General features: G+C 45.0%; 1 protein-coding gene across 1 annotated transcript in view; it reads left to right on the top strand.

The window, feature by feature from the left end:
* FSTL1 (follistatin like 1) overlaps positions 1–18459 on the top strand; it is a 62402-nt gene extending 43943 nt beyond the window's left edge. The window contains exons 4-11 of the mRNA XM_010592931.3: positions 183–312; positions 1323–1355; positions 2635–2765; positions 7509–7627; positions 9103–9215; positions 9522–9632; positions 12427–12503; positions 15754–18459. Coding sequence (XP_010591233.1) covers positions 183–312; positions 1323–1355; positions 2635–2765; positions 7509–7627; positions 9103–9215; positions 9522–9632; positions 12427–12503; positions 15754–15798 — 759 coding nt within the window. The 3' untranslated portion in view covers positions 15799–18459. The remainder of the gene's footprint in view (positions 1–182; positions 313–1322; positions 1356–2634; positions 2766–7508; positions 7628–9102; positions 9216–9521; positions 9633–12426; positions 12504–15753) is intronic.
* Positions 18460–25568: the final 7109 nt, after the last annotated feature.

Below are 25568 nucleotides of genomic sequence, written 5' to 3'. Positions count from 1 at the left end.
AACTCCAGCAATGAAGGGGTAGGGTCAGTGATGGCCAGAGCTGAGTCCCCCTGTGCCCTGCTGGGAACAGAGGCTCCGTCTCTGCTAGTAGGAAGTTCCCTCACAAGTGGTTCTGTATGTGTACGTGTGTGTCGGCATCCATGACCGCAAGGCATGAACACCCTCCGGCGGGTCTATTTCAGCAATGCAAACCTCACAAGAGGCCTGTGTGTGGCAGTAACGGCAAGACCTACCTCAACCACTGCGAGCTGCATAGAGACGCCTGCCTCACTGGATCCAAAATCCAGGTTAATTACGACGGACACTGCAAAGGTGAGGTGTGCTCCCGCCACCACATCCCAGCCCTGCCATGGGGAGCCAAGGAGCAGAACAGCGTGGCCTGACTTCCTAGAGTCCTTTCCTCCCTGACCACAGCTACCCATAGCCACGGAGACAACCCAGTTGCTTGAAGATATTTTCTCTTGGCACTCATGAACCTGTTGAATTAGCCCTAGATGATTTGCCCAGGGCTTCTAGCCATCAGACCCCTAAGGGAGTTTCCAGAACCATCTGCAGCTGGATAATAGATAAGGCAACTATGTCAACAATCAGCATAATAAGGAAGTTCTGAAGTGAATTCTGCACCATTTTAGAAAGCATGTAGTTTTCATCTTTCCCATCCTTTTTTTAAATTTGAGTACCTCTTGGCACTGGTAGTATTACTTGTCCTCTTTTTTACACTAATATCACTGAGAGGGAGGGAATCCCACACTTATTCTACCCCCTGAGCTAATGTTCCGTATTAGACACAGCCCCTTGCTAAGCCCCAGCCCTGCCCAGCCCCTCTCAGCCTTGAACTTTCCTGGAGAAATAAGACACTGTCTCCCAGGCGTTGGTCTCCCTCCATTCCTTTCTTCATAATGATTCTACACGTGAATTCACAAAATCCCAGTGGCCACCCCTCAGCCCAACAGGAAGTGGTGTGGGACCCGAAGGGAAACTCAAAAAAGCCCGAAAACCTGTTGCTGTCAAGTCGATTCCGACTTACAGCAACCATATAGGAAACACAGTACAACTGCCTCATAGGGCTTCCAAGGAACAGCTGGTGGATTTGAACTGCTGGCCTTGCGATTAGCAGCTGAGCACTTAACCACAGTGCCACCAGGCAAAGTAGGAAATAAAAAATCCTCATACTTAAGCTCTGGATGAAGCAGAGGAGACCACTTCAAGACAAAACCGTGAAAAGATTACAAACACCCAACTTATGTGGGGCAGTTTTAATCCTGGTAACAGTTGTTTTTTTCTTCACTTTCCGTTACATATCTTCTCCTTTTGTCTTGCAGAGAAGAAACATATAAGTCCATCTGCCAGCCCAGGTGAGTGCCTTTCTTTTCTAATAACACGCATCCTCAGGAGGAATTTCATTTCATGATGGAAGTGTTGTGTTCCACAAGCCCAGCCAGAGCCCACAAGGTCTTCTCTGTGTCAGAACTTGTGACCCCTAACTGGTCACTCCTCTGCACAGCTCAGAAAAGCTGCAAGGCAGCATTTTTTTGTGCTTCCATTTGAAGCAGCTGGTTGGGTCAGAATGTTGGGTGTGGTTTCCAGCTTTGCTGAGTAGCCATTGAACTCTGAGGACAGGAAAGCTATTGAGCCCTTCCCTCTGTGAAGCATGCTAATGTCATGGACTAGCAGAATAAGAAGGCGCAGCTCTTTTGGAAATGGGGTACTTGGAAATGCCAGTAAGACTGATTCCGTGTCTATTAATAAAAGTTAAGATTTCATCATGGTTTATAGCTACGGACCTCTTTATCATATACTTTTTCTTGAGGTCCCCACAGCAACCTTAGGGTTATTGTAATTACCTTATCAATAAAGACATTGAGGTTCAGAGAGGTTAGGTGAATTTCTCCAAGTCACACAGCTGGGAAGTGGCAGAGTGGGGAAGAGTACCCTGATTTTCATTCTCCTGGCCCAGTGCCCTTCTCACATCCCAACGTGTGTTGTCTTCTAGGAATTCCCTCCTGCCAAGGCTCTCCTTTCCTTGCTTTTCCAGTGACCTGACTCTTAGCCCCATCTCTTATTCCAGTGTGGCTCACACTGTCCAGTGTGGGGTTTAAACATGGCTCTTTTCTGGCCTAGTTTCCTGTTGTTTATAATAAAGGATGGTGCAGGTGGTGTAAAATTTTAAGTAGGAGAGGGAAAAGCCTTAGCAAGAGAATCAAGACATCCAGTAGCATAAAGAATTGCAATGATCTCATTTATTCACGGATTATTTCAGCTCATCTTTGAGCCAAGACAGCTGTTTTATTGACTGATTCCCCCGCCCCCAGCTTTCTAAAGTTAATGAAAATGTCCCTTATGTTTCTGCTCTACTCTTTTCCCACCTGAGCAGTGTAATCTCCCAGTTGCAGTCTTTTCAATCTTTATAAATTTTGCAGAGATGTGAGCTTGCATCCTGTGTGACACGCTTTGCAGTTGTGTCCCCTGGTCACGCCTCTGTCAAATGTGGGTGAGAATCCTGTCCCCCTGGAGTGCAGTGAGGTGACGAATGCAGAGCCCCGGCCGGCCGGCACCGAGCCTCCCCCGTGGTAGGTGCTCGGCGGCCCTGGGTCTTTGCCTCACCACTCAGCGCTCCTTCTCTCTGTCCTGCAGTTGTTTGCTATCAGTCTAACCGCGATGAGCTCCGGCGTCGCATCATCCAGTGGCTGGAAGCCGAGATCATCCCAGACGGCTGGTTCTCCAAAGGCAGCAACTACAGTGAAATCCTGGATAAGTACTTTAAGGTAATCCAGAGTTGGGGTCAAGACTTTTCAGCCCCAGAGAAAGGGAGGCTTTCTCCTGCCGTGGCCTGACCACCGTCTCCGGAGCAGGAGGAAATGCACGTGAGGCCCCTGTTCGGAACACAGAGATACAGCACCACACAGAGACGCATCCCGCATACAGACACACTCAGACACGTTCCCACGTAAACACGAAAGCCTCCTTCACTGCAGGCATAAATCTGTAGGTCGATGCCCTCAGATCCTCATCCCCAGATCTACCCTTGCCCATAGTCTTCCGGTGCCGGATGCCCCAGAGCCTACCCAGCCAGGACTCAGGAGCAGCTCCCAACAGGTGAGAGGCATCTGGGTAGCTCTGAGGCCACCAAATATGGTCAACACAAGTCTGTTCAATGGACTCCTCTTTCTAACTGACATTGGTTGTGGACACCACGAAAGGAGAAATACTGGGTGGAGTTGAAATAGGATATTTGCTCAGTTAAGATTTCGGTTGTGCTGCTTTGAAATGGAGATTTCTCTCTGTGGTCAAAATTATGTCTCAGGAGTCCAGGTTTTTGGAAGCACCTGGGTGGAGGGGTAAGCTCTCAGCCCTTTTCTCCATTGCCTGTCTCCACCACTGCCACATCCCAGAGCCCTTTGGAGGCAGTCCCCCTTCTACAACAAAACACATCATATTGTTGAGCCAGGAGAGGCAGGAGCAAAGGGTAACTTAACGTGGTTTTTGAAAAGCCGAGTGAGCAGCTCTGCAGGGTCTGTGGTGAGCAGTGACTTTGCCACAGTTATTACAGTGCAGGACCACTCCTCCCGAGGGGCCCTGGGGACCTGGTAACCATTCGTGTGGCCCTTTGGTGGCACCCTGCCACAGGTATCACTGACACCTGCTATTAGATTTGATTCCCTACATTCCCTTTCCCACATCTCCACCTCCCCCAGCAGTATCTTGCTCCAGCAGGCTCCTACCTGAAAACCTTAAGGCCCTTTGAGAGAGTAGCTTTTCTCCAGGGCATTTCACACCCAACTCTCCCAGCAGTATCTCGCTCCAGCAGGCTCCTACCTGAAAACCTTAAGGCCCTTTGAGAGAGTAGCTTTTCTCCAGGGCATTTCACGCCCAACTCCCCCAGCAGTATCTCGCTCCAGCAGGCTCCTACCTGAAAACCTTAAGGCCCTTTGAGAGAGTAGCTTTTCTCCAGGGCATTTCACGCCCAACTAAGAAAGCTTGGTCATGACTGACAAACAGGACATGTGTTCTTCCAGACTTGCCAGCAGTGCCTTTCAGGAGAAAATAGGGGGTTTTGCCTTCTACTCTGATGCTTATCAGGGTCCTGTATGATGCTGTCTTCAAGGGAAGGCTCCCTCCCACCATATTCAGCAGCTGCCCGCTGGTAATGGATTGTATACTCAGACACTGTTTCTGAGCCAGTGAATTGCTGCCCAGCCCAGCTGTCCCATTTCTTGTATCAAAATTTGTTGAAAAGCAAATTTAATCAGAATTTGGAGATGGCCAAAGTCTAACTTTGGTGGTTCAGTCACTGTTTCTTAGATGAACGCATGACAAGATGAAGAAGACCGCAGCCTTTCAGGTACACACATACACACACACACACACACACACACAGAGCCTCTCTGTCTCTCTCTCTCTCTCTCTCTGTGACTCCTGGTGGCAGAATCCTGGTGTCCAGAGCTATAACTGGAGGCAGGCTTCTTTTCTCCCTTAGCCAATATCGCGTCCCCCATTGTGCCAGCTGCTGTGTGTGAGTGAAGCTCAGCCTGACTCAGCCTATCCTTTCTGAACAGTCTTTAAAGACATAACGGTTAGCCCCAAGCATGAGTCTCGTAACGCATCTTTCTGCCTTTCCACAACCTTATAATGACGTAGAAGAAAGTGTTACCTCAAATATGGAAAATATGGGAAATACAGGTATATGCTAGGCCTTTGTCACTGGTTCGCTGCGCAGAGGCCAAGTGAATTAGGTTGCTTTATGGTCCGAGATCATGACCCCATAGGCAGGTAGGTCCACCAGGCATTTCAGGCTGTTCTGGGGGCAAGCACCAGACCTCTGTGCCCACATACAGATTTGGTCGGGGGAGGCCCATTTGGGCCCTTAATGCCGGCAGCTGGAAACTCCTGGCAGCCCCAGGCCTTTCTGGACTCTGGCCACATTGAATGTGGAGTATGTACACTCAGTACTGCCTTTGAGAGCTGCCTGGGCCGCAGTCATCAGGTACAGGGTGCCCACTGGTGCCCTCTGACCCTGGGCCTCCAGCCACCGATGGACTGTCCTCTCACTGCACTCAGCCTGTCATCAGACCCTGATGGTGTCTGGGTCTATAAGGGTCACTCCAGTCTGTCCAACTGATGCAACATTTGGACTTTAGAAAGTTTTGTGCTCCTAACAATGGCACCTGACCAAACTTAACTTCCTCCCCATCAGCCGATTAAGACTTCACAAGGTGGATACTTAAGGAGATTTCTGTGGGGTGGATGTAAGGTGACTAGAGAACATCTGAGACTTGTTCCTAGGAATTAGGGCAAGAATGATAAATAGGACCAAACAAAGGCCTATATGATTATGTTCTAAGCACCTGGCATTGTACAGAGCCCTGGTGGTGCAGTGGTTAAGAGCTTGGCAGCTAACCAAAAGGTCGGCAGTTCGAATTCACCCAGCGCTCCTTGGAAACCATATGGGACAGTTCTAATCTGTCCTATAGGGTCACTAAGAGTTGGAATTGACTCGACGACAATGGGTTTTGGTTTTTTATCATTGTACTATGGAGAAATTTACAACCTTGGGATGGAATGCCGGTAAGGCATGACAGTAACGAGAGGCTCATTGGTAGCTGCGTCTTTTCCTGCTACTTAGAAACCTGGGCAGCTTTTCTTCCAGAAACCCTTGTACTGTCTGGGGAGCCATCGTGACAGTGGCATGGGGATGCTGACCATCTCCCAGGGCAGCAGGATGAGGCAGCACGGAGAAAGAATTTTGGGGAAAAAGCCATTGGAATTATTTAGGAGAGTAGCAGTATCCAGCTTGAAATTTGATCAGAGCCTTGAAATTAATACCCTCCTCCTGCAGATGGAGCCTGGGCATCCAGCATCGTCCTAGATGGCTGAAGTCTCAGTTTAGCATCTTGCTAAAGAGAGAACAACACCTGAGCTCACTCCGCCCTCACCCCGTACTCATGGGATGCCACCTTGGTCATTAAGGACAGCCTGTGCTGAGTAATCGAGGAGCTAGGCACACATCTGCAGTGGGCCCACAGCATGGGGCAGAGCAGTGGGGCACGGCAGCACCTCCACCTGCTGTTGTTGATTCGGGGCCTTTGCCTATGTATGACTTCTCGATGATGTGGCCACAGTGTGAAAGTGGAGCGGTGACAGCAAGGCAGGGAGGCTGGAAGCCATACAGCAAGAAATGGTCCAGTAACTCCCAAAGGGACTTCTGAGGGTCACCTGCGTCCTTGCTTCTCAGGAACTTGTTAGAAATGCACACCCTGGGCTCCAGCACAGAGATTCTGATTCATAGCTTTAGACTCTGCTATTGCTTGATTGGAGCCCTGGTGGTGCAGCGGTTAAAAGCTTGGCTGGTAACCAAAAGGTCAGCAGTTCAAATCCACCAGCCAGTCCTTGGAAACCCTTTGTTGCACTTCTACTCTGTCTTATAGGATTGCTATGAGTTGGAATTAACTCAATGGCAACAGGTTTGGGGTTTTTTTTTTAATTGTTTGATCATCAGCGTTGGAAAACATGGTGTGGTGGGTGGTTTAAACCCAAAGACAAAGTTGAGGATGTCTATAGTATAGTGTTGGGCACACCAGGCTGCTTGGGCAGCTCAGGCCTCTGTACAGCCTGCCCTCCTGAGTAGGGTCTAGACTTGAAAGGACCTCAGTGGTCTCTGCTAGGCTGAAGGGACCTCAGTGGTCTCTGCTAGGCTGAAGGGACCTCAGTGGTCTCTGCTAGGCTGAAGGGACCTCAGTGGTCTCTGCTAGGCTGAAGGGACCTCAGTGGTCTCTGCTAGGCTGAAGGGACCTCAGTGGTCTCTGCTAGGCTGAAGGGACCTCAGTGGTCTCTGCTAGGCTGAAGGGACCTCAGTGGTCTCTGCTAGGCTGAAGGGACCTCAGTGGTCTCTGCTAGGCTGAAGGGACCTCAGTGGTCTCTGCTAGGCTGAAGGGACCTCAGTGGTCTCTGCTAGGCTGAAGGGACCTCAGTGGTCTCTGCTAGGCTGAAGGGACCTCAGTGGTCTCTGCTAGGCTGAAGGGACCTCAGTGGTCTCTGCTAGGCTGAAGGGACCTCAGTGGTCTCTGCTAGGCTGAAGGGACCTCAGTGGTCTCTGCTAGGCTGAAGGGACCTCAGTGGTCTCTGCTAGGCTGAAGGGACCTCAGTGGTCTCTGCTAGGCTGAAGGGACCTCAGTGGTCTCTGCTAGGCTGAAGGGACCTCAGTGGTCTCTGCTAGGCTGAAGGGACCTCAGTGGTCTCTGCTAGGCTGAAGGGACCTCAGTGGCCTCTGCTAGGCTGAAGGGACCTCAGTGGTCTCTGCTAGGCACTTTCACTCTCACCTTGGGGCACATGTACTTTCTCTGGATGCCCCAGGGACTCACACCTTCGTTGCTGTAGTTCTCTCAGGCGAGGCAAGGGCAGGTGTGGAACCTGACAAGAAAATGGTGAACCAGAGGTGGCTGAGGGGTCAGTGATGGAACTGGGGTCCTACAAATCTTTGAACCTGAAAGATCTCTTCATCTGTTTTCTAGAACTTTGATAATGGTGATTCTCACTTGGACTCCAGTGAATTCCTGAAATTTGTGGAGCAGAATGAAACCGCCATCAACATTAGCACCTATGTAGACCAGGAGAACAATAAGCTGCTTAGGTGAGTAGGGCTAGGGGATCAGGGAGTGGCCGACGAGGGGAAGGCTGGGTAGGAGAGGAGATCTGAACCCCTTTCTATCTACAGAAGAGCCACCAGTGCCAATCTTTGGTTCACATTTGAACTAACGTATTAAACATCAGTATCTGATGAAACAATTATTGTTTTTGGCCAAGTCTTGCAAAGAGTAGAAAGAATGTAATTTTAAAACAAATTAACAAGATCACAACAGAGTAAAGTTACGTAAGCTCCTGAGCCATCTTCTATAATTTTTTCTGAAGAAATTACATTAATGTATTATTTAACTGTAGGTCTAATATAATATTAATTCTGATTTTTAAGGTAGTCAGTGCTATTTCATAGAAGGATTACTAATTGTTATGAATGTGAATATGTCTCTCACTTGTCCTGGTTTTATTTTATTCCTGGTGAACAGTAATAAAAATTAACCCCTAAGAAACTTCTGGTTTGGTTGCAGCTCATGAGCAAGCATTAAAAAGAGGAAAAGCACCACTTTTGTTCAAAAGAAGTACAAAGGACAAAGTCCACCTTCTACGAGGCTTATTTCTTTTTTTATTAGAGTGAAATACAGATAGGAACACACAAAACATTTAATCAGTTTCCACGTGTATGCTTCAGTGACGTTGGGTTGCATTTTTCAAGTTGTGCAGCCATTTTTTTTTCTTTATCCAAATGATACCACCAAAGCATTCTTTTGTAATCATAGTCCACAACCTTAAAGTATCTGATCTGCAAATCCTTGATGTTTTTAGAACCTAAAGTACTGCAATTTAATCATTTTTTAGCAATGTTTGATTTACACAGTAGCCCAGTGAAGGTGGGCTTCTTGTTCTCATTTTACAAATGAGGGAACAGGCTCAGTGACATTGAATAACTAGCTCAGGGCCATTTGGGTAGTGAGTGGTGAAGCCAGGGCTCAAACCCAGGCTGAAGGGAACGATGGAGCTGGTGTTCTGGAAAACTGTTCTGAAAGACCTCTTCATCCCACTTCTACAACAGTGATGATGGTGACTCATGCTTGGGCCACGTATTCCTTCAAATCGCATGTTGCTGTCATGTCATCCATTCATATCTCCTCTGTTTTGATTTTCCTACTTGACCCTTATACCATAGACAAAGGCAATTGCTAGTGAAAAGTGTACAGGTAATGAAAATATTTGTCAGTCAAGGTGTTAAAAACCACTGAGACACATTGGTTGTCCTGGGAGGAACATTTGAACAGTTTGAGTGATCCAACATGCAGCCTAACAAATGGAAGGTTTGTTGCTCATAGTAGTCAGGATGGGAATGGTTGTGGGAGGTCAGTGTGGAAGGAAGCATTTTGATTAATAGTCACCTTTTGACTTTCTGCAGAGACCTCAGATGTACATGATAGCAAGGACATCCTGATGTTTAATTCCTTTGCCTCATGAGTGGAGCCGAGGTCTTACTGACACTTTTTTCCTATTTTATTTCAGAGGACTCTGTGTTGATGCTCTCATCGAACTGTCTGATGAAAATGCTGACTGGAAACTCAGCTTCCAAGAGTTCCTTAAGTGCCTCAACCCGTCTTTCAACCCTCCAGAGAAGAGTATGCTTCCCTCACCTTAACCTAAGAAATATAGGGAATTATAAGGGGTGGGGGCATTTTGGGGCCACAATAGAGAGGATTGATAGAGTTTTCCAGAACTTCCTGGGTCAATCCCCTTCGCACAGTTCTAAACTGTACCCCAGCCCCTTATCTCCACAGTGAAGTTAGGGTCCATAATCGTTGGGTTGATGATGATGTTTGCTCAGATATAGCACCTCTGAGGGATAAGCGGGTCTTGTCTGGGAAAAGGGTAAGGTGTCCCACCTTCACAATTAAAACTGTTGCCCCTTTTTTCTGATGCACCAGAGTGTGCCCTGGAGGATGAGACCTATGCAGATGGAGCTGAGACCGAGGTGGACTGTAACCGCTGTGTCTGTGCCTGTGGAAACTGGGTCTGCACGGCCATGACCTGTGACGGTGAGCTGTGCCTTGAGCAGAAAGAAAGAATAGCAGGGAGAGAGCGCCCTTCATGAAATCACCATTAGAGAAGTCAGTGTGGGGGTGATGCAGAAAACTGCAGTGTTTGGGAGCAAAGAACACGAGAGAAATGACAGACTCAGACTTGTAATTTCGAAGATCCCAGTGGGCAGCCCTAAGGGCGAAGCACTTACCCTGGATGCCTTAAGTTAAAAAATTATTCCAGAGGCTTGGCATGAAAGAAGACATAGTTCCAGGGCAAGAGTAAATATTGATAAGAGATTGGAATGATGATGATGATGATGATGAAAACGAACAATTATTTAGTGTTAACTATGGCAGTCACTCTTCTAAGCACTTTCCGTAGTAACCCACATAATCCTTATGACACCTGAGGAAACACTTTATGTAGAAGACTTAGGTGGTTGGAAGACAAAATGACAACCCTTTGCCATGCCGAGTGGAAAAAGGAAAAATGTTCTTCAGTGCTCTTTGAAGTAACAGAATTGGATAATTCTAAACATAGGGAAAGTCAAGACATGGGCAGTGGTGGAATGGGAAGATAGAGGTGTCAGAGGGAAACTGGGGCCAATGCAGAGCTGAAGGGTATGTTGAAGCCTCTGGGCTTCCATCAAGCTCTTGGGGCTATGATGAGGGACTACTGAACCAAAGCCAAGTCTCATCAAAGAACCAGGAACTTTTCAGATTGGAAGCAAGAAAGAGAAAGGTGTTAAAGTCAAGCCCAGAATGGAGGGTCACATTGGGTTTTGGAAGATGGGTCAGTTAGAAGGAACCAGGCCCAAAGTTTACACCAGTGGGGTGAATGTAAAGTTACATCTTAAGAAGTCAACTGAGGCAAGAAAGAGGAGACTAGTACCTAAGATTATGTCTAAGAAAGTCAGGTAAGATGATAACCGGAAGACAGCGGTCCAGAGCCCAGGAAAAGTTCTTCTAGGCAAGGAGCCAGGAAACACCAGCTGTGTAAATGGAATCCAGTACTAACCAGGGGCTTGCCAGTGCCCCGCTGCCTAGGACCATAACTGTTCTCAGTGTGGGGAGAAAGGAGGCCAACCGATCTTTAGGGACAAGTGAAGGAGCAGAAAAGCTGTTTAGACTCTAGAAATTCCTAGAAGTTGCTGGGAGTCAAGACCAAACCACAGTACTCAGACCAAGCACACAGCAGCTACTGAAGCTATCAGAGAACATCTCAAAACAGTGGCCCAGCCTGCCTTACCAGGAGGCATCCTGTGTTCTTCCTGTTGTGTTCCTGGTGCCTGACTTCACAAGACAGACTGGAGGGCGTGGCTCACCACACCTAACTGCTCCTTTTCTGACTTTGTAAAAGTACTCTTTCATTTCCAAGACACAGGTAGTTGGTATATAGCGGGTTTACAGAGCCCTAATCATGGTCATGTGGATAATAAGCCCTACCACATGCTTCAGACAAAAACCAAATAATCACCTCCATGGGCCAGTGACCTTTTCCACAGTCACACAGGCCTGGACTACCCATCTAGATGGCCCAAGTTCAAAGTTACACATGGGTATAAAGAACAATCCAGATGGTGGTGCTTCAGGGACCTGAGCAGGTCTTGGTGTACAGGCCATGGATCTAAAAGGAAGTTAAGAGGTGCTATTCCAGGAGCCCTGGGTGGTGAAGTGGTTAAAAGCTTGGTTGGTAACCGAAGGGTTGGCAGTTCGAATCCACCAGCTGTTCCATGAAAACTCTGTGGTGCCTCTGTCCTATAGGATCGCTATGAGTCAGAATCGACTTGACAAGAATGTTTTTTGCATTATTTCAAGGGATTTTCAGGTCAGTACTGGAAAGTGAGCAGTCTGGTCTTAAATCACAAACTCAAACGAAGCAAACAGGAAAGGGTATCAGGATGAGAAGCCAAATGGTGCCAGAGCCACTGGAAACTGCTTGTGCGGAGCAGATTGACGTCGATGTCAGGAAGACATGTCCTATCAGAGTTTGCTAACAATAGCCATTATGCTTGATCAACATACAGGTTCCTGAGCTCCATCCCAAACCTGCTGAATCAGGATTTGCAAAAAAGCAGCTTGGGAACCCTGTATTTTTAAGACATCTACTATGTGGGTGTTTTTGTTTTTTTAAATCATTGTCTACATTTGGGCAATGCAGTGGTTGTCAACCCTGATTACAAAAAAGCAGCTTGGGAACCTGTGTTTTTAAGATGTCTACTATGTGGTGTTTTTGTTTTTTTTAAATCACTGTCTACATTTGGGCAATGCAGTGGTTGTCAACCCTGATTGCATGTTAGCATCACCTAGAGAGCCTTTAAAAAATCCTGGTGCCCAGACCCTGCCTCACATCAGTGAAATCAGAGTCTCTGTGGCCTGAACCTAGGCAATTGTACCTGTAAACGTTCTCCAGGAAGTTAGGAGGCCCTGTGAACGGTTGAGTATCAATATCTCAGAGGACTCTCCTGAATCAGGATCCAGGTTTTCCCATAGCTTTTTCTGCATGACCAATCCCTGGCGTGGGTGTGCTGGGAGCACTTAAAGGAGGCACTCAGGACAGAGGCCAGAGAAGAGTAGGGTGGTGGTGGTGGGAGGGAGCAAGATTGTTTCGTTTACGGTGCGTTGCCTTGGAAGTATCAGCAGCACTGGACACTTCAGGTTTTCATATGCAGAGAAATGAGGGTACTCCACCTCTCCGATAGCTTAACTGGGCAATCTAATTGAGAATTTAGAAGACAGGTCTTGGTGGGATTGCTAACTGGATTCCCACAGTCACTACTGCTCTGAGCCCTGCTTTTTTTTTTTGCAGGAAAGAATCAGAAGGGGTCCCAGACCCACACAGAGGAGGGGATGACCAGATACGTCCAGGAGCTCCAAAAGCACCAGGTGAGTGGCAGCCTCCGTGCTGGTCTCGCACCACTCAGTAGCCGCCTGGTGCCCAGGGATACCAAGAAGACACGCTTTGCCCAACACAGTAGGTCTTAAATGATACTATCCCATTATCTGTATCAAACCATGATACAGATAGTTCCGTGATGGAGTCCTCGAAGGGCGCACAGACCAGCAGTTGTAGGTTACAACTTTGTGAGTTGCTGCTTAAGTAAGAATCAACCGCGTGGTTTGTAAATGCTGTGGAAGTGGTTTGCACATGAGCCTGGTGCAAAGGAGTATTACTATTCCCTGTCCTGACCAGTGCCCAGGCCTGAAAACTAAGAGCTCCTTGAGGGCAGGCCCTGTGACTTGGTCACCAGTGTGCCCTGCATCTGGCACAGGGCCTGGGACATAGCCAGCACTCAGTGAGCCTGGAATTAGTGGATTTGGACTGCAGCAGAAAGGATTGAAGTTAACGGTCATGCTGGCTAGAAAACAGCCTGGGAATGATAAGCACAGGGAACTTAGAAGTTCTCCTTCCTAGAGATTTTTGAGAGAATAATTAAGAATTCTGTTCAGTTCTATGTCGTTCAGTTGAGAGGCCTCTTTGGGGGCAAGGTCCTTAGTGATCCACTGAGATACTATGCTAAGCACCTAGAGAACACATGGACATGCTGGGTTCCTGGATCCATTTTCCCAGACTTACTGTGTAGTTTTAAGAATGGATATTATCCTTTAGATGGCCTGTCTGTAGACTAGGTCTAGAAATACAAGCCTTCCCTCTGACACATAAGTGTGTAAGGAATATAATGGTCACAAGAACTGCTGAACTGTTGAGATAAAATATTTGGCATGAATATAAAGAACTGTTAATAACAGTTTCTCATATTTATTGATTATTCTTCATATACATTTTGTCACTATTGTCACCGATACTGTAGACACTGTATGTCAGTTTTTTAAGCAGAAGAGGAAATGTAATCTTTTGTTTTCTCATATTTCAACAGTCTTGAGTCTCCTGATGCGTACAGCCCTATAAAAGAATAAAAAAGCTTATTAGGTGTTTCTTTCATTTAGGGTGGAGAATGTGTGAGAGTACACAGTGGAGATCGAGTTGTAATAGTTAACACCGTTAAGTGCCTCTGTTTTATGTGAGTTCCTTCAGAAGAGGACCCTGACATTAGGATTCAGGCCCTGTTGTTAGGTGCCATCGAGTTGGTTCCGACTCATAGCGACCCTACGTACAGCAGAACGAAACACTGCCCAGCCCTGTGCCAACCTTGCAGTCGTTGCTATGCTTGAGCCAATTGTTGTAGCCACTGTTTGTCAGTCCATTCAAGTACAAATAGTTTATTTGGGAAGCAATCCCAGGAAACACTCGAAGGGGAACTGAGGAATGAGCCCAGGAAGGGAAGAAAGCAATAAAGAGGGTGGACTCCAGCAGGTTACCACTGTGGGGCAGTGGAAATTGACCCCCTTGGGGAGCTCTGGGAACAGAGTGACTGACTACCTGAGGAGGAAAGGACCCAGGGTATTTAAACAACAACTTGCGTCAGCCGTGAGGGTTGCTACCGGGAAACCTTACTTCCCTGGCATTCCTGGCCTGCTAGGATGTGTGGGCAGAGCAGCGCTGGCAGCCAGAGAAAGCCCTCAGGCAAAGAGGTGCAGGCAGTGGCAGTAAGAAGCCATGCCAGTGCACATGGAAATGTTAAGGGCAAGGAGGTCATGGGTGGGGCCCCAGCAGTGCCTGCTAGATCCAGGCACTGTTGGGTTTTTTTTTTTTTCTCTTGAATTTTTTTTAATTGGTGTGTAATTCACATACCATAAAATTCACCCATCTGAACAGTCAATTCAGTGGCTTTTAGTATATTCACCCAGTTATGCACTCAATACCACAATCTAATTCCAAAACATTTTTATTACCCCAAAAGGAAACCCGATATCCATTAGCAGTCACTCCCTATTCTCTCCTTCCCCAGCCCTGGGCAAACACTAATCTATTTTCCGACTCTATAGATTTGTCTATTCTGGACGTTTCATAGAAATGGAACCATGTGATATGTGGCCTTTTGTCTAGCTTCTTTCCCTTAACATAATGTTTCCAAAATTCATCCATTTTGTAGCATTAGTTGGCACTGCGTTCCTTTTTATGGCTGAATAATATTCCATTGTACGGATATACCACATTCTATTTATCCATTCACTATTTGGTAGATGTTTGGATTAGCAATTATGAACGGTGTTGCTATGAACATTTCCTATACAAGTTTTCGTAGAGGCATATATTTTCAATTCTCTTGGGCATATATACCTAGGAATGGAATTTCTGGGTCATATGGTACCTGCGTATTTTGTGTTTTGAGGAACTGCCAGACTATTTCCCAAAGTAGCTGCACTGTTTTGCATTCCACCAGCAGTGTATTAGGATTTTAACTTTTCCACATCCTTGCCAACACTTGTTATTCATCTTTTTTATTTTAGCCATCCTGGTGGATGCAAAGTGGTATTTCATTGTGGTTTCATTGTGGTTTTGATTTCCACTTCCCTAGTGATTTGGAAACTCTGGTGGTATAGTGGTTAAGTGCTATAGCTGCTAACCAAAAGGTCGGCAGTTCGAATCCACCAGGCGCTCCTTGGAAACTTTATGGGGCAGCTCTATTCTGTCCTGTAGGGTCGCTATGAGTTGGAATCGACTTGACGGCAATGGATATGGGTAGCGACTTATGATGTTGAGCAACCTTTCATGTGCTTATTGGCCATTTATGTATCTTCTTTGGAGAAATATGCCTAACACTATTATAAGAAGTGGTGCTACTATTACTATCATTTTATAGTTGAAGACACCGAGGCACAGAAAATCTTCGTAATATGCCCAAGGTCATGACTCAAGTTCAGACAGCCTGCCCCCAGAGTTCATTGCTGTTAAAACTTCTCTAGACTTGGATTCAGAGCATCTCATAGCCCTTCCACTTAGTATCTTTTTCTTCATCCTTAAAATGGGGATTAAAATGTTTCATCTACTTGTTTTATACAAGTTCAAATGGAGTCAGGTCTTAATTGAGAAAGCAGCTCTTGTATTCCAGGCACTGTGCTGGGTACAGGAGAGTCATGGATAAGGCATAGTCTTTGCCCTCAAGTTGCTCATTGTCCGTGGAGAGACAGCAGTAAAATCCAGCACGATAAGCAAATACCTGTCAACGACTAGATACGTGCAAAAGATGTTTTTTTTATTTTCATAATGATTATTTTCTATTACTTCTTATAGGAAACAGCTGAAAAGACCAAGAGAGTGAGCACCAAAGAGATCTAATGAGGGGGAATCTGGGAATGGTGTCTGGAGCCGGCACCTTCCCTTCTACTTCAGCGCTGAGTCCAGTATACGCAAGTGTCTGCTACAATCGCCAAATCACCAGTGTTTGCTTGTATAACAATGAGTTTTATTTTGTTTATTTGTTTTGCAATAAAGGAAATGGGGGTGTCTGGCCAAGAGGGGAAGGGCCATAGACTTCATCTCTCAGAGTGCTTTGAGAGAAACTGTAAATGGTGCTCGGGGGCTGGAGGTGGTAAGGAAACTGCCTCGTGGTTGGGAGAGGAGCAGACCCAGGTCGGAACCCCTTCTGGTCCTCTGCAGCTCTAAACATGCTGCAGGGAGGGCAGGCAGTGCCCAAGAGATCTTCTCAGGCTGTCCCTAGGAGACAGGTTTGAGAAGCTCAATGGAGAGGAACACATTCTGTGTCCAGCTACTCCCCACTGCCGTCAGCATGACAGAACGCCAACCTCTGCCTCTAGCTCCGCACCCATCTGGCTGGTTTCCCAGCATCCCTCAGATCTGGATGGAGCTTCTGAGAAGGCACACCCAAATGATGCAGATACTTGCCTACTTTGAGCCCCTTAGAGAGCTAACCAAATTTCCAAAAACACATTTTACCAAAGGTGCTATTTTTCTGTCAAACACTCTTTTTTTTTTTTTTTTTTTGCAAGTTGACTTCATTTTTCAGTTATTATCATTATATTATTGTTGTTGTGTTAATATTTTCTTGACTAGAAATTAAGCTTTTATAACTTTCTGTCAGTAGTCCTACCATGTCAGAGGTGGGAGACTCTTGGGGTCCTTCATGTGTTGTGCTCCTTGGGCAGGGGTCCCTATCACCCAGACTCCCCACCTTGTCACGGACAAGCTGCAGCCCAGAGTTTGCTCCACTGGCTTCCAGTGGGTCAGCGGTCTGTCCGAGGATCAGGGGATGCCTCGGAGAGATGCCAGGGGAAGAAGCAACATCTTCATACTAAGCTTTCAAGGTCCAAAAAGCTAATTTGTTTTTGTTTATTCTGAGAAGTTCAGTGCAAATCAGTATTCCCAAGGGTGGAGATGAGAAATACATGCAGCTAAGCAGGGCTTAGGATACCCCAGCCTACTAATACGCTAATTGACCCACCACCACTAACTAGGAGAGTGACTTCAGCCCTGTCTCTTCCCTGACTCTTCTTTGGGCCTCAGTTTCCTCAGTGAGCAGGTAGAAATGGATTTGATAAACGTTTAGATTTGATAAATGAATAAATTCTCTGGTTCTGGTCACTGGTCCAGAGGGAGACAGGTTCCTGTGATTTTCCTCCTCCTCCTTGAGACAAATGAAACCTTTTTTATATGACAACCAAAAACAAGATGACCGAGTTTCACCTGGGTCCGGAAGATCTGCAGGTTGTACTGTGATGTAGAGGCCTCATGCATAAGGCCTGGCTGGGAGGAGCTTGGGAAGGAGAGCAACCTCCATTTTGTCTTCACGTTTTCATTTCCTGTTTAACCTCATCTTGTAAACAGCAATAGTTTTCCCTTTAGAGATGAGGACAAAAAGTGGTTTCCAATTTCAAGAGGGAAAAAAAGGAAATTAAATCTTAAAACTAATGTGACAAGAAGTCAATGAACTCTGTGTCTCCTGGCTTCTGTGATGGTTAATCCAACTCCAATACTGTATGTAAGATGCATTTGGAATAACAAGGACTGAAAACTCAGTACAGAAAGCAGATTACAAACCATCAGAGGAAATTTATGTAGGCTGTAACGCACAGACAACGGTGAGAAACTGTCGTGCCTAAATTGGAATTCTTTCTTGTTCTCCTTCGAAAGGACAACTTTCTCTAGAATCCTGAGCTTTTTTATGTGTCATCCCATTTAAAAGCTCACTTCAAACCCTGCTTGTACAATCAGAAATGTACCTTCCTGTCCAAGCATCTTGGAGAGCTCACAACAGCACACATTAATCAAAAGGTTTACAAGTCCTTGGACACTGTCAGGGAGAGAGTTGGGAAACGGGTTTGTTTAAAGCAGAAGTCTGGCTGTCTCTTCACCGATCACATTTAGGACTGTGGTTGCCATCCAAGACTATCCCACCCAGCAACACTGAGTTCTCACGAGCAAATCTACATTCCTCCTGAGTTCTGCTGTTTCTGTGTAGACAGGGCAGCTGTTGTCTGTGCTGGAGAATCACATAATCTTAGGGCCATTCATGGAAAGCTGCTGAATAGCCTAGTTTGGAGAGTCCTGCATAGAGCTTTGCATGGAGCAAACAAACTGGATCAAACTGGGCTCAGTTCCTCCAGCCTTCTAAAAAGCACAGGGCTTAGACTGCAAGCTTCCTTGGGCTTTCTCTGTGTGCGCATGTGGTTTTATAAACATATCTGTTGAGACCAGTGTCCATGGAAACCTTCCTACATACCATGACTCTGGACTCCATCACTGGTTTTGGAAAGCAGGGCTCTTCCACCTGCTAATAAAGCCATGTGGACCAAGCTCCGAACATCTTTCCTTTCCACCTACTTTTAAAATAGTCAAACATCAAGAAAGAATTTGAACAGGTTTCTGTTGCCTGTGTGTTTGTAAAATGTATTTAGTAGGCTTCTATATTGCATTTAACTTGTTTTTATAATTCCCGATTTTTTTTGGATACTATTGATAAATAAAGAAATTAAAACAATAGTTTTATTGTTTTCCTTCCCCCCATTAAGGCCAAATAAAGTTGTGTTATGAAAGCATTAACCCTTTACCCATAAGAGTGGATTTGGGTTTCAAGAACCTTAAAAGGGGCTTGAGGCTGCCTGGGTAGCACAAACAATTAAGCACCAGACTACTAACTGAAAGGTTTGTGATTCAAGTCCACCCAGAGGCATCTTGGAAGAAAGGCCTGGCCATCTGTCCAAAAGGTGACAGCCATTGAATACTGTGTGGAGCCCAGTTCTACTCTGAAACACATGGAGTCTCCATGAGTCAGCATCAACTGGACAGCAGTTGATTTTGTTTTTCTCAAGGGGGTCCTGAAGAATTTCCAAAAAAATCTTGGGACTGTAGCTGGAAGGGAAATTTTACTTAGGGAAAAAAAATCTTGGGACTGTAGCTGGAAGGAAATTTTACTGGTAGAATAATTTTTTTTAAAGGGTCATGGATGGTAGATTTGGGGTACGAGGTGATAAAAAGCCATGGATAAGATTAAATGACTCCGAAGCCCCCATGAGCCTTATGAGACTGGAATTGCACCCAGCAATGCTGGCTGCTGGTAAACCTGGGTGAGAAGGCAAGTAAACCTGAGAAGGTGGCCCCCAAATCGTGGATCATTGCCAGGGATGGGTTGGGTAACCTTAATGGCTTTTTACTGGATATACACATATCCCCCTGGGATAAACAGGTGGGATGAATGTTGACTGGTCAAGATTCTCAGTTCTACTCCATCTTGGAAACATAGGACCAATGCTTGCTTTTCAACTGTCCATTTTTATAGGTACCATGTACTCCCTGCCCCTAATCTATCTTCCAAAAGAGCACATTACAGTGGATAAGGTTTAAGCTATCTTAATTTCAGTCATCTGTGTGGAAATCTTGCTTCTTTTAAGATGAGAGCCAGGTTACCTTAATTGGAGTAGGGTGTTATCCAAATGCTAATCAAATGTCAAAAGGCATTTTTTTTTATTCTGTTATTGTTACAGATTACTGTTCTTATCTATCACAGTTTGATTCTTCACATTTTTGTTCCCAGAAAGGAATTTCGAGACCCAGTTTGAAGTATACCTTGTCCACACCTAATTTTAAATACTGGCTGGCTTCTTCCAACCTTCCACCATGCTCTGGGAATACACTTCTTGTTATTACAGTGTGTGTTCAGGGAGCAAAGACTAATTAAAACAGTCCGAATAGAGCATAATTCAGAAGGTAAGTTTCCTATAATAAAAATTTTATGAATTCTGAAAATTAGTATAAATCGTTTAGATTAGCTTTAGTTTTAGAGCATCTGTGTCAAGTTCCCATCAACCCTCTTGAACTATTTCTGAAATAAAGTGAAGGAGGGAGGAAGAAAAAATGAATATGAATGAGTAGGTAGTTCTAAGCAGATATCCTTGGAGCCCTGGAGTAGATCTAGTATGGATGTGGGGCATGAAGAGAGTAAACTCTGAGCTACTGCTGCTGGAGTCTGTTTAATGATGCTGCTACCTGAATGGGAAGGTTGTCCTGCCAACAGGAATTAATTTTTCTAACTATTTAAAATGTATTTTTTATTGAAAAGGTAATGTGTACCCATTGTCAAAGCAGAAAGACAGAAAACAACCAGGGCAGAACTCTGAGGCCCTCAAAAATAATTCAGAAAATGTCCACTGAACAATGAGGACAGAGCATGGCATGGTGTAGTCATTGACAGTTATCGAGTGTATAAGCTAAATATAAGATTATAATAAGAGGAATATTCCAGAACAGAGTATTCCAATTGGCATAAGAACAATATAGAAAGGGATACAAACTGGACCACAACTATGGATCCTAATCCATTCAATTCCATTATCAGTTAAGGGTTATTTCCAGTTGCATCGTGAGGGAAATGTGGAAACAAATCAGTGCCATTTAGGTTCACTCAGCAAATAGTTTTTGTGTGTCTATTTTTTTTTTACTGTGGCAATTCTACTCTGTCCTATAGGATTTCTATGAGTCATAATCAACTGGGTGGCTACGGTTTTTTGTTTTGGTTTTTGGTTTACTGTGTTCCAGGCCTTGTTCTAGACCACTGGACTCAACACTGAACAAAGGAGGTAATTGTCTCTGCCTCATTGAGTTTACTTCTAGATGAGAGAAATATACAATGAACAATAGACATGATAAGTAAGATTTATGGTATGTTAGAAGGTGATACCCCCACCTATCTGTCAGCTTGTCGTATCGTGGGGGCTTGCGTGTTGCTGTGGTGCTGGAAGCTATGCCACCAGTATTCAGATACCAGCAGGGTCAGCCATGGAGGACAGGTTGCAGCTGAGCTTCCAGACTAAGACAGACTGGGAAGAAGGACCTGGCAGTCTACTTCTGAAAAGAATTAGGTTTAGGCAGTGAAAATCTTATGAGTAGCGGAACATTGATATAGTACCAGAAGATGAGCCCCCCTGTTTGGAAGGCACTCAAAAGACAGCTGGAGAAGATCTGCTTCCTCAAAGTAGAGTCGACCTTAACGACATGGATGGAGTCAAGTTTTCGAGACTTCATTTGCTGACGTGGCATGACTCAAAATGAGAAGAAACAGCTGCAAACATCCATTAATAATCAGAACCTGGAATGTACCAAATGTGAATCTAGGAAAATTGGGAATTTTCAAAAAGGAAATGGAATGCAGAAACATCAATATCTTAGGCATTAGTGAGCTGAAATGGACTGGTGTTGGTCATTTTGAATCGGACAATCATGGTCTACTATGCCAGGAATGGCAACTTGAAGAGGAATGGCGTTGCATTCATTGTCAGAAAGAACATTTCAAGAGCTAACCTGAAGTGCAACACTGTCAGGATAATATCCATACACCTGCAAGGAAGACCAGTTAATACCACTATTATTCAAATGTATGCACCAACCAGTAAGGCCAAAGATGAAGAAAGTGAAGATTTTTACCAGCTTCTGCAATCTGAAATTGATTAAACATGCAATTAGGATGAATTGATAATTACTAGTGATTGGAATGTGAAAGTTGGAAACAAAGAAGAATTGGTAGTTGGAAAATATGGTCTTGGTGATAGAAACGATGCCAGAGATTGCATGATAGAATTTTGCAAGACCAGCGACTTCTTCATTGGAAATACCTTTTTTCACCAACATAAATGGCGACTATACACATGGACCTCCCCAGACGGAATACACAGGAATCAAATCGACTACATCTGTGGAAAGAGTCAATGGAAAAGCTCAATATCATCAATCAGAACAAGACCAGGGGCTGACTGTGGAACAGACCATCAATTGCTCATATGCAAGTTCAAGCTGAAACTGAAGAAAATTAGAACAAGTCGATGAGAGCCCAAGTATGACCTTGAGTATAGCCCACCTGAATTTAGAGAACATCTCAAGAATAGATTTGAGGCATTGAACACTTAAAGACTGAATACCAGACAAGTTGTGGAATGACATCAAGGACATCATATGTGAAGAAAGCAAGAGGTCATTAAAAAGACTGGGGAGAAAGAAAAGACCAAAATGGATATCAGAAGAAACTCTGAAACTTACTCTTGAACATCAAGCAGCTAAAGCAAAAGGAAGAAGTGATGGAGTAAAAGAACTGAACAGAAGATTTCAAAGGGCAGCTTGAGAAGACAAAGTAAAGTATTATAATGACATGTGCAAAGAGCTTGAGATAGAAAATCAAAAGGGAAGAACACAGTTGGCATTTCTCAAGCTGAAAGAACTGAAGAAAAAAATCAAGCCTCAAGTAGAAATAGTGAAGGATTCTATGCGGAAAATATTAAACGATGCAGGAAGCATCAAAAGAAGATGGAAGAAATACACAGGGTCATTATACCAAAAAGAATTGGTTGACGTTCAAGATGTAGCATATGATCAGGAACCGATGGTGCTGAAGGAAGAAGTCCAAGCTGCTCTGAAGGCATTGGTGAAAAACAAGCCTCCAGGAATTGACGGAGTACCCAGTTGAAATGTTTCAACAAACAGATGTAGCACTGGAAGTGCTCACTCATCTATGCCAAGAAATGTGGAAGACTGCTACCTGGCCAAATGACTGGAAGAGATCCGTATTTATGCCTCTTCCAAAGAAAGGTGATCCAACTGAATGCAGAAATTATAGAACAGTATCATTAATATCACACACAAGCAAAATTTTGCTGAAGATCATTCAAAAGCAGCTGCAGCAGTATATCGACAGGGAACTGCCAGAAATTCAGGCCAGATTCAGAAGAGGATGTGGAACCAGGGATATCATTGCTGATGTCAGATGGATCCTGGCTGAAAGCAGAGAATACCAGAAGGATGTTTACCTGTGTATTATTAACTGTGCAAAGGCATTCGACTGTGTGGATCATAACAAATTATGTATAACACTGTGAAGAGTGGGAACTCCAGTACACTTAATTGTGCCCATGAGGAACTTGTACATAGATCAAGAGGCAGTTGTTCAAACAGAACAAGGGGTTACTGCGTGGCTTAAAGTCAGGAAGGGTGTGTGTCAGGGTTGTATCCTTTCACCGTACCTATTCAGTCTGTACGCTGAGCAAATAATCTGAGAAGGTGGACTATAGGAAGAATGGGGCATCAGGATTGGAGGAAGACTCATTAACAACCTGCATTATGCAGATGACACAACCTTGCTTGCTGAAAGTGAAGAGGACTAAGCCCTTACTGATGAAGATCAAAGACCACAGCCTTCAGTATGGATTACACTTCAAAATAAAACAAAAATCCTTACAACTGGACCAATAAGCACAACATCATGATAAATGGAGAAAAGATTAAAGTTGTCAAGGATTTTGTTTTACTTGGATCCACAGTCAACACCCATGGAAGCAGCAGTCAAGAAATCAAAAGACGCATTGCACTGGGCAAATCCACTGCAAAGGACTCTTTAAAGTGTTGAAGAGCAAAGATGTCACCTTGAAGACTAAGATGTGCCTGACCAAAGCCGGCATATTTTCAGTCACCTCATATGCATGCGAAAGCTGGACAATGAATAAGGAAGACCAAAGAAGTAATCTGTCTTGGAAGAAGTACAACCAGAATGCTCCTTAGAAGCAAGGATGGTGAGACTGCATATTACATACCTTGGACATGTCAGGAGGGATCAGGCCCTGGAGAAGGACATCGTGCTTGATAAAGTACAGGGACAGTGGAAAGGAGGAAGACCCTGAACGAGATAGATTGACACAGTAGCTGCATCAATGGGCTCAAGCATAACGATTGTGAGCGTGGCACAGGACCGGGCAGTGTTTCATTCTGTGGTACATAGGATCGCTATGAGTCGAAACTGACTCAACAGCACCTCACAACAACAACAGAAGGTGATACGCACTATGTCTAGCAAGGTAAGGGGAATTGGGAGAGTGTGGGGCAAAGGGGGTATCTCAGTTTGCAGTTTTCAATAGAATGGTCAAGTTAGACTTCACTGAGAAAGAGACATTTGAGCAAAGCCTTGAAGAAGGTAAGGGGATTAGATGTGATATCTGAAGAAGAACATTCTAGACAAGAAAAAGCCAGTGCAGTAGCATCAGTATGGCTGGACTGAAGTGAAAAAAGGAAACAGTAGTAGACGAGAACAAAGAAGTGATAGGGCATGGCAGGGGGTTGATGGGTGAGGAAGGTATATCTTGAGGTCCTTAAAGCGTCCTTCATGTGTGCCCGATCATTCTCAAAAACTCCTTTGGTATCTTTTTAACAACCTGGCATTACATGCTGTCTTCATCATCTAGTGTTGCTGTAACAGAAATACCACAAGTGGATGGCTTTAACAAAGAGAAATTTATTCTCTCATAGTCTAGTAGGCTAGAAGTTCAAATTCAGGGCGTCAGCTCCAGAGGAAGGCTTTCTCTCTGTGTCAGCTCTGGAGGAAGGTCCTTCTCGTCAATCTTCCCCTGGACTAGGAGCTTCTCTGCGCAGGAACCCTGGGTCCTAAGGACATGCTCTGCACCGGGTGCATCTTTCTTGGTGGTGTGAAGTCCCCAACACTCTGCTTGCTTCCCTTTCCTTTTTATCTCGTGAGAGATAAAAGGTGGTGCAGGCCATACCCCAGGGAAATTCCCTTTACATTGGATCAGGGATGTGACCTAGTAAGGGTGTTAAAATCACACCCTAATCCTCTTTAGCGTAAAATTACAATCACAAAATGGAAGACAACCACACAATACCGGGAATCATGGCCTGAGTTGACATATTTTGGGGGGACATAGTTCAATCCATGACACATGCCTTATGCATTTGGTATATTTATCTACCCATCAGGTAAGCCTTACAAGATTCTCATACACAGTGAGCAAAACTGGGTTTTTTTGTTTGTTTTACTATAATTCGTTTTGCGGAAAAGCTTTAAGGACATTACTGCTATTTGAATCTATGAAAGAGAAATATCGATACATTTTCTGTTGACAAGTGAGACCTGGCAAGTCCAAAGAGATGACGTGAACATCTAGAATTGAACAGGGAGACAGACAGGTCAGCAGTCTGTATGAGATCTTGTGATCACACAATAACAAAGACCAGAGACAAGCACACATTGTTTGGGGGCGAGAATCAAGGAAGATTTTTCTAAACTGAAGTCTGCGCATGTAGAATCAGCCTCCTGGTGACCCCACGTGTGCGAAGTAGAACTGCTCCATAGGGTTTTCAAGGCTGTGACCTTTCGGAAACAAACCACCAGGCCTGTCTTTCGAGGCGCCTCTGGGTGGATTGAATCTACCAACCTTTTGGCTAGTAGTTGACGCCTAACCATTTGCGCCACCCAAGAGGGCTGCCATGAGCCTGAATGGATTGGAGGGCAGCTAACGACGACAAGAATTAGCTTGGGCAGAGTCCGTACAGCGGGACTAGAACATGCAGAGATTCTGGCACGTGAGAGTAAGAGCTTTAGATTCAGACCTGGCCTGAACCCCACTGTCACTTACTGTTGTGCCCCCTAGGGCAAGTGACTCAGCACCTGTGTTTCTTCATCTGCAAAATGGAGGTAATAATAATTTGTATTTCATAGGGTTGTTAGGAGAATTAAGTGAATTAAAATAGAGTTTAGAAAGCACCTGGGATGTGCTAAGCTCTTTGTGTTAGCCATCATTATTGTTGTAGTTGTTGCTATC

The sequence above is a fragment of the Loxodonta africana genome, chromosome 1 (genome assembly GCF_030014295.1).
Source record: "Loxodonta africana isolate mLoxAfr1 chromosome 1, mLoxAfr1.hap2, whole genome shotgun sequence".
NCBI lineage: Eukaryota > Metazoa > Chordata > Mammalia > Proboscidea > Elephantidae > Loxodonta > Loxodonta africana.
The sequence above is the reverse complement of the archived record's forward strand: the minus strand, read 5'-3'. Positions and strand labels throughout refer to the sequence as shown.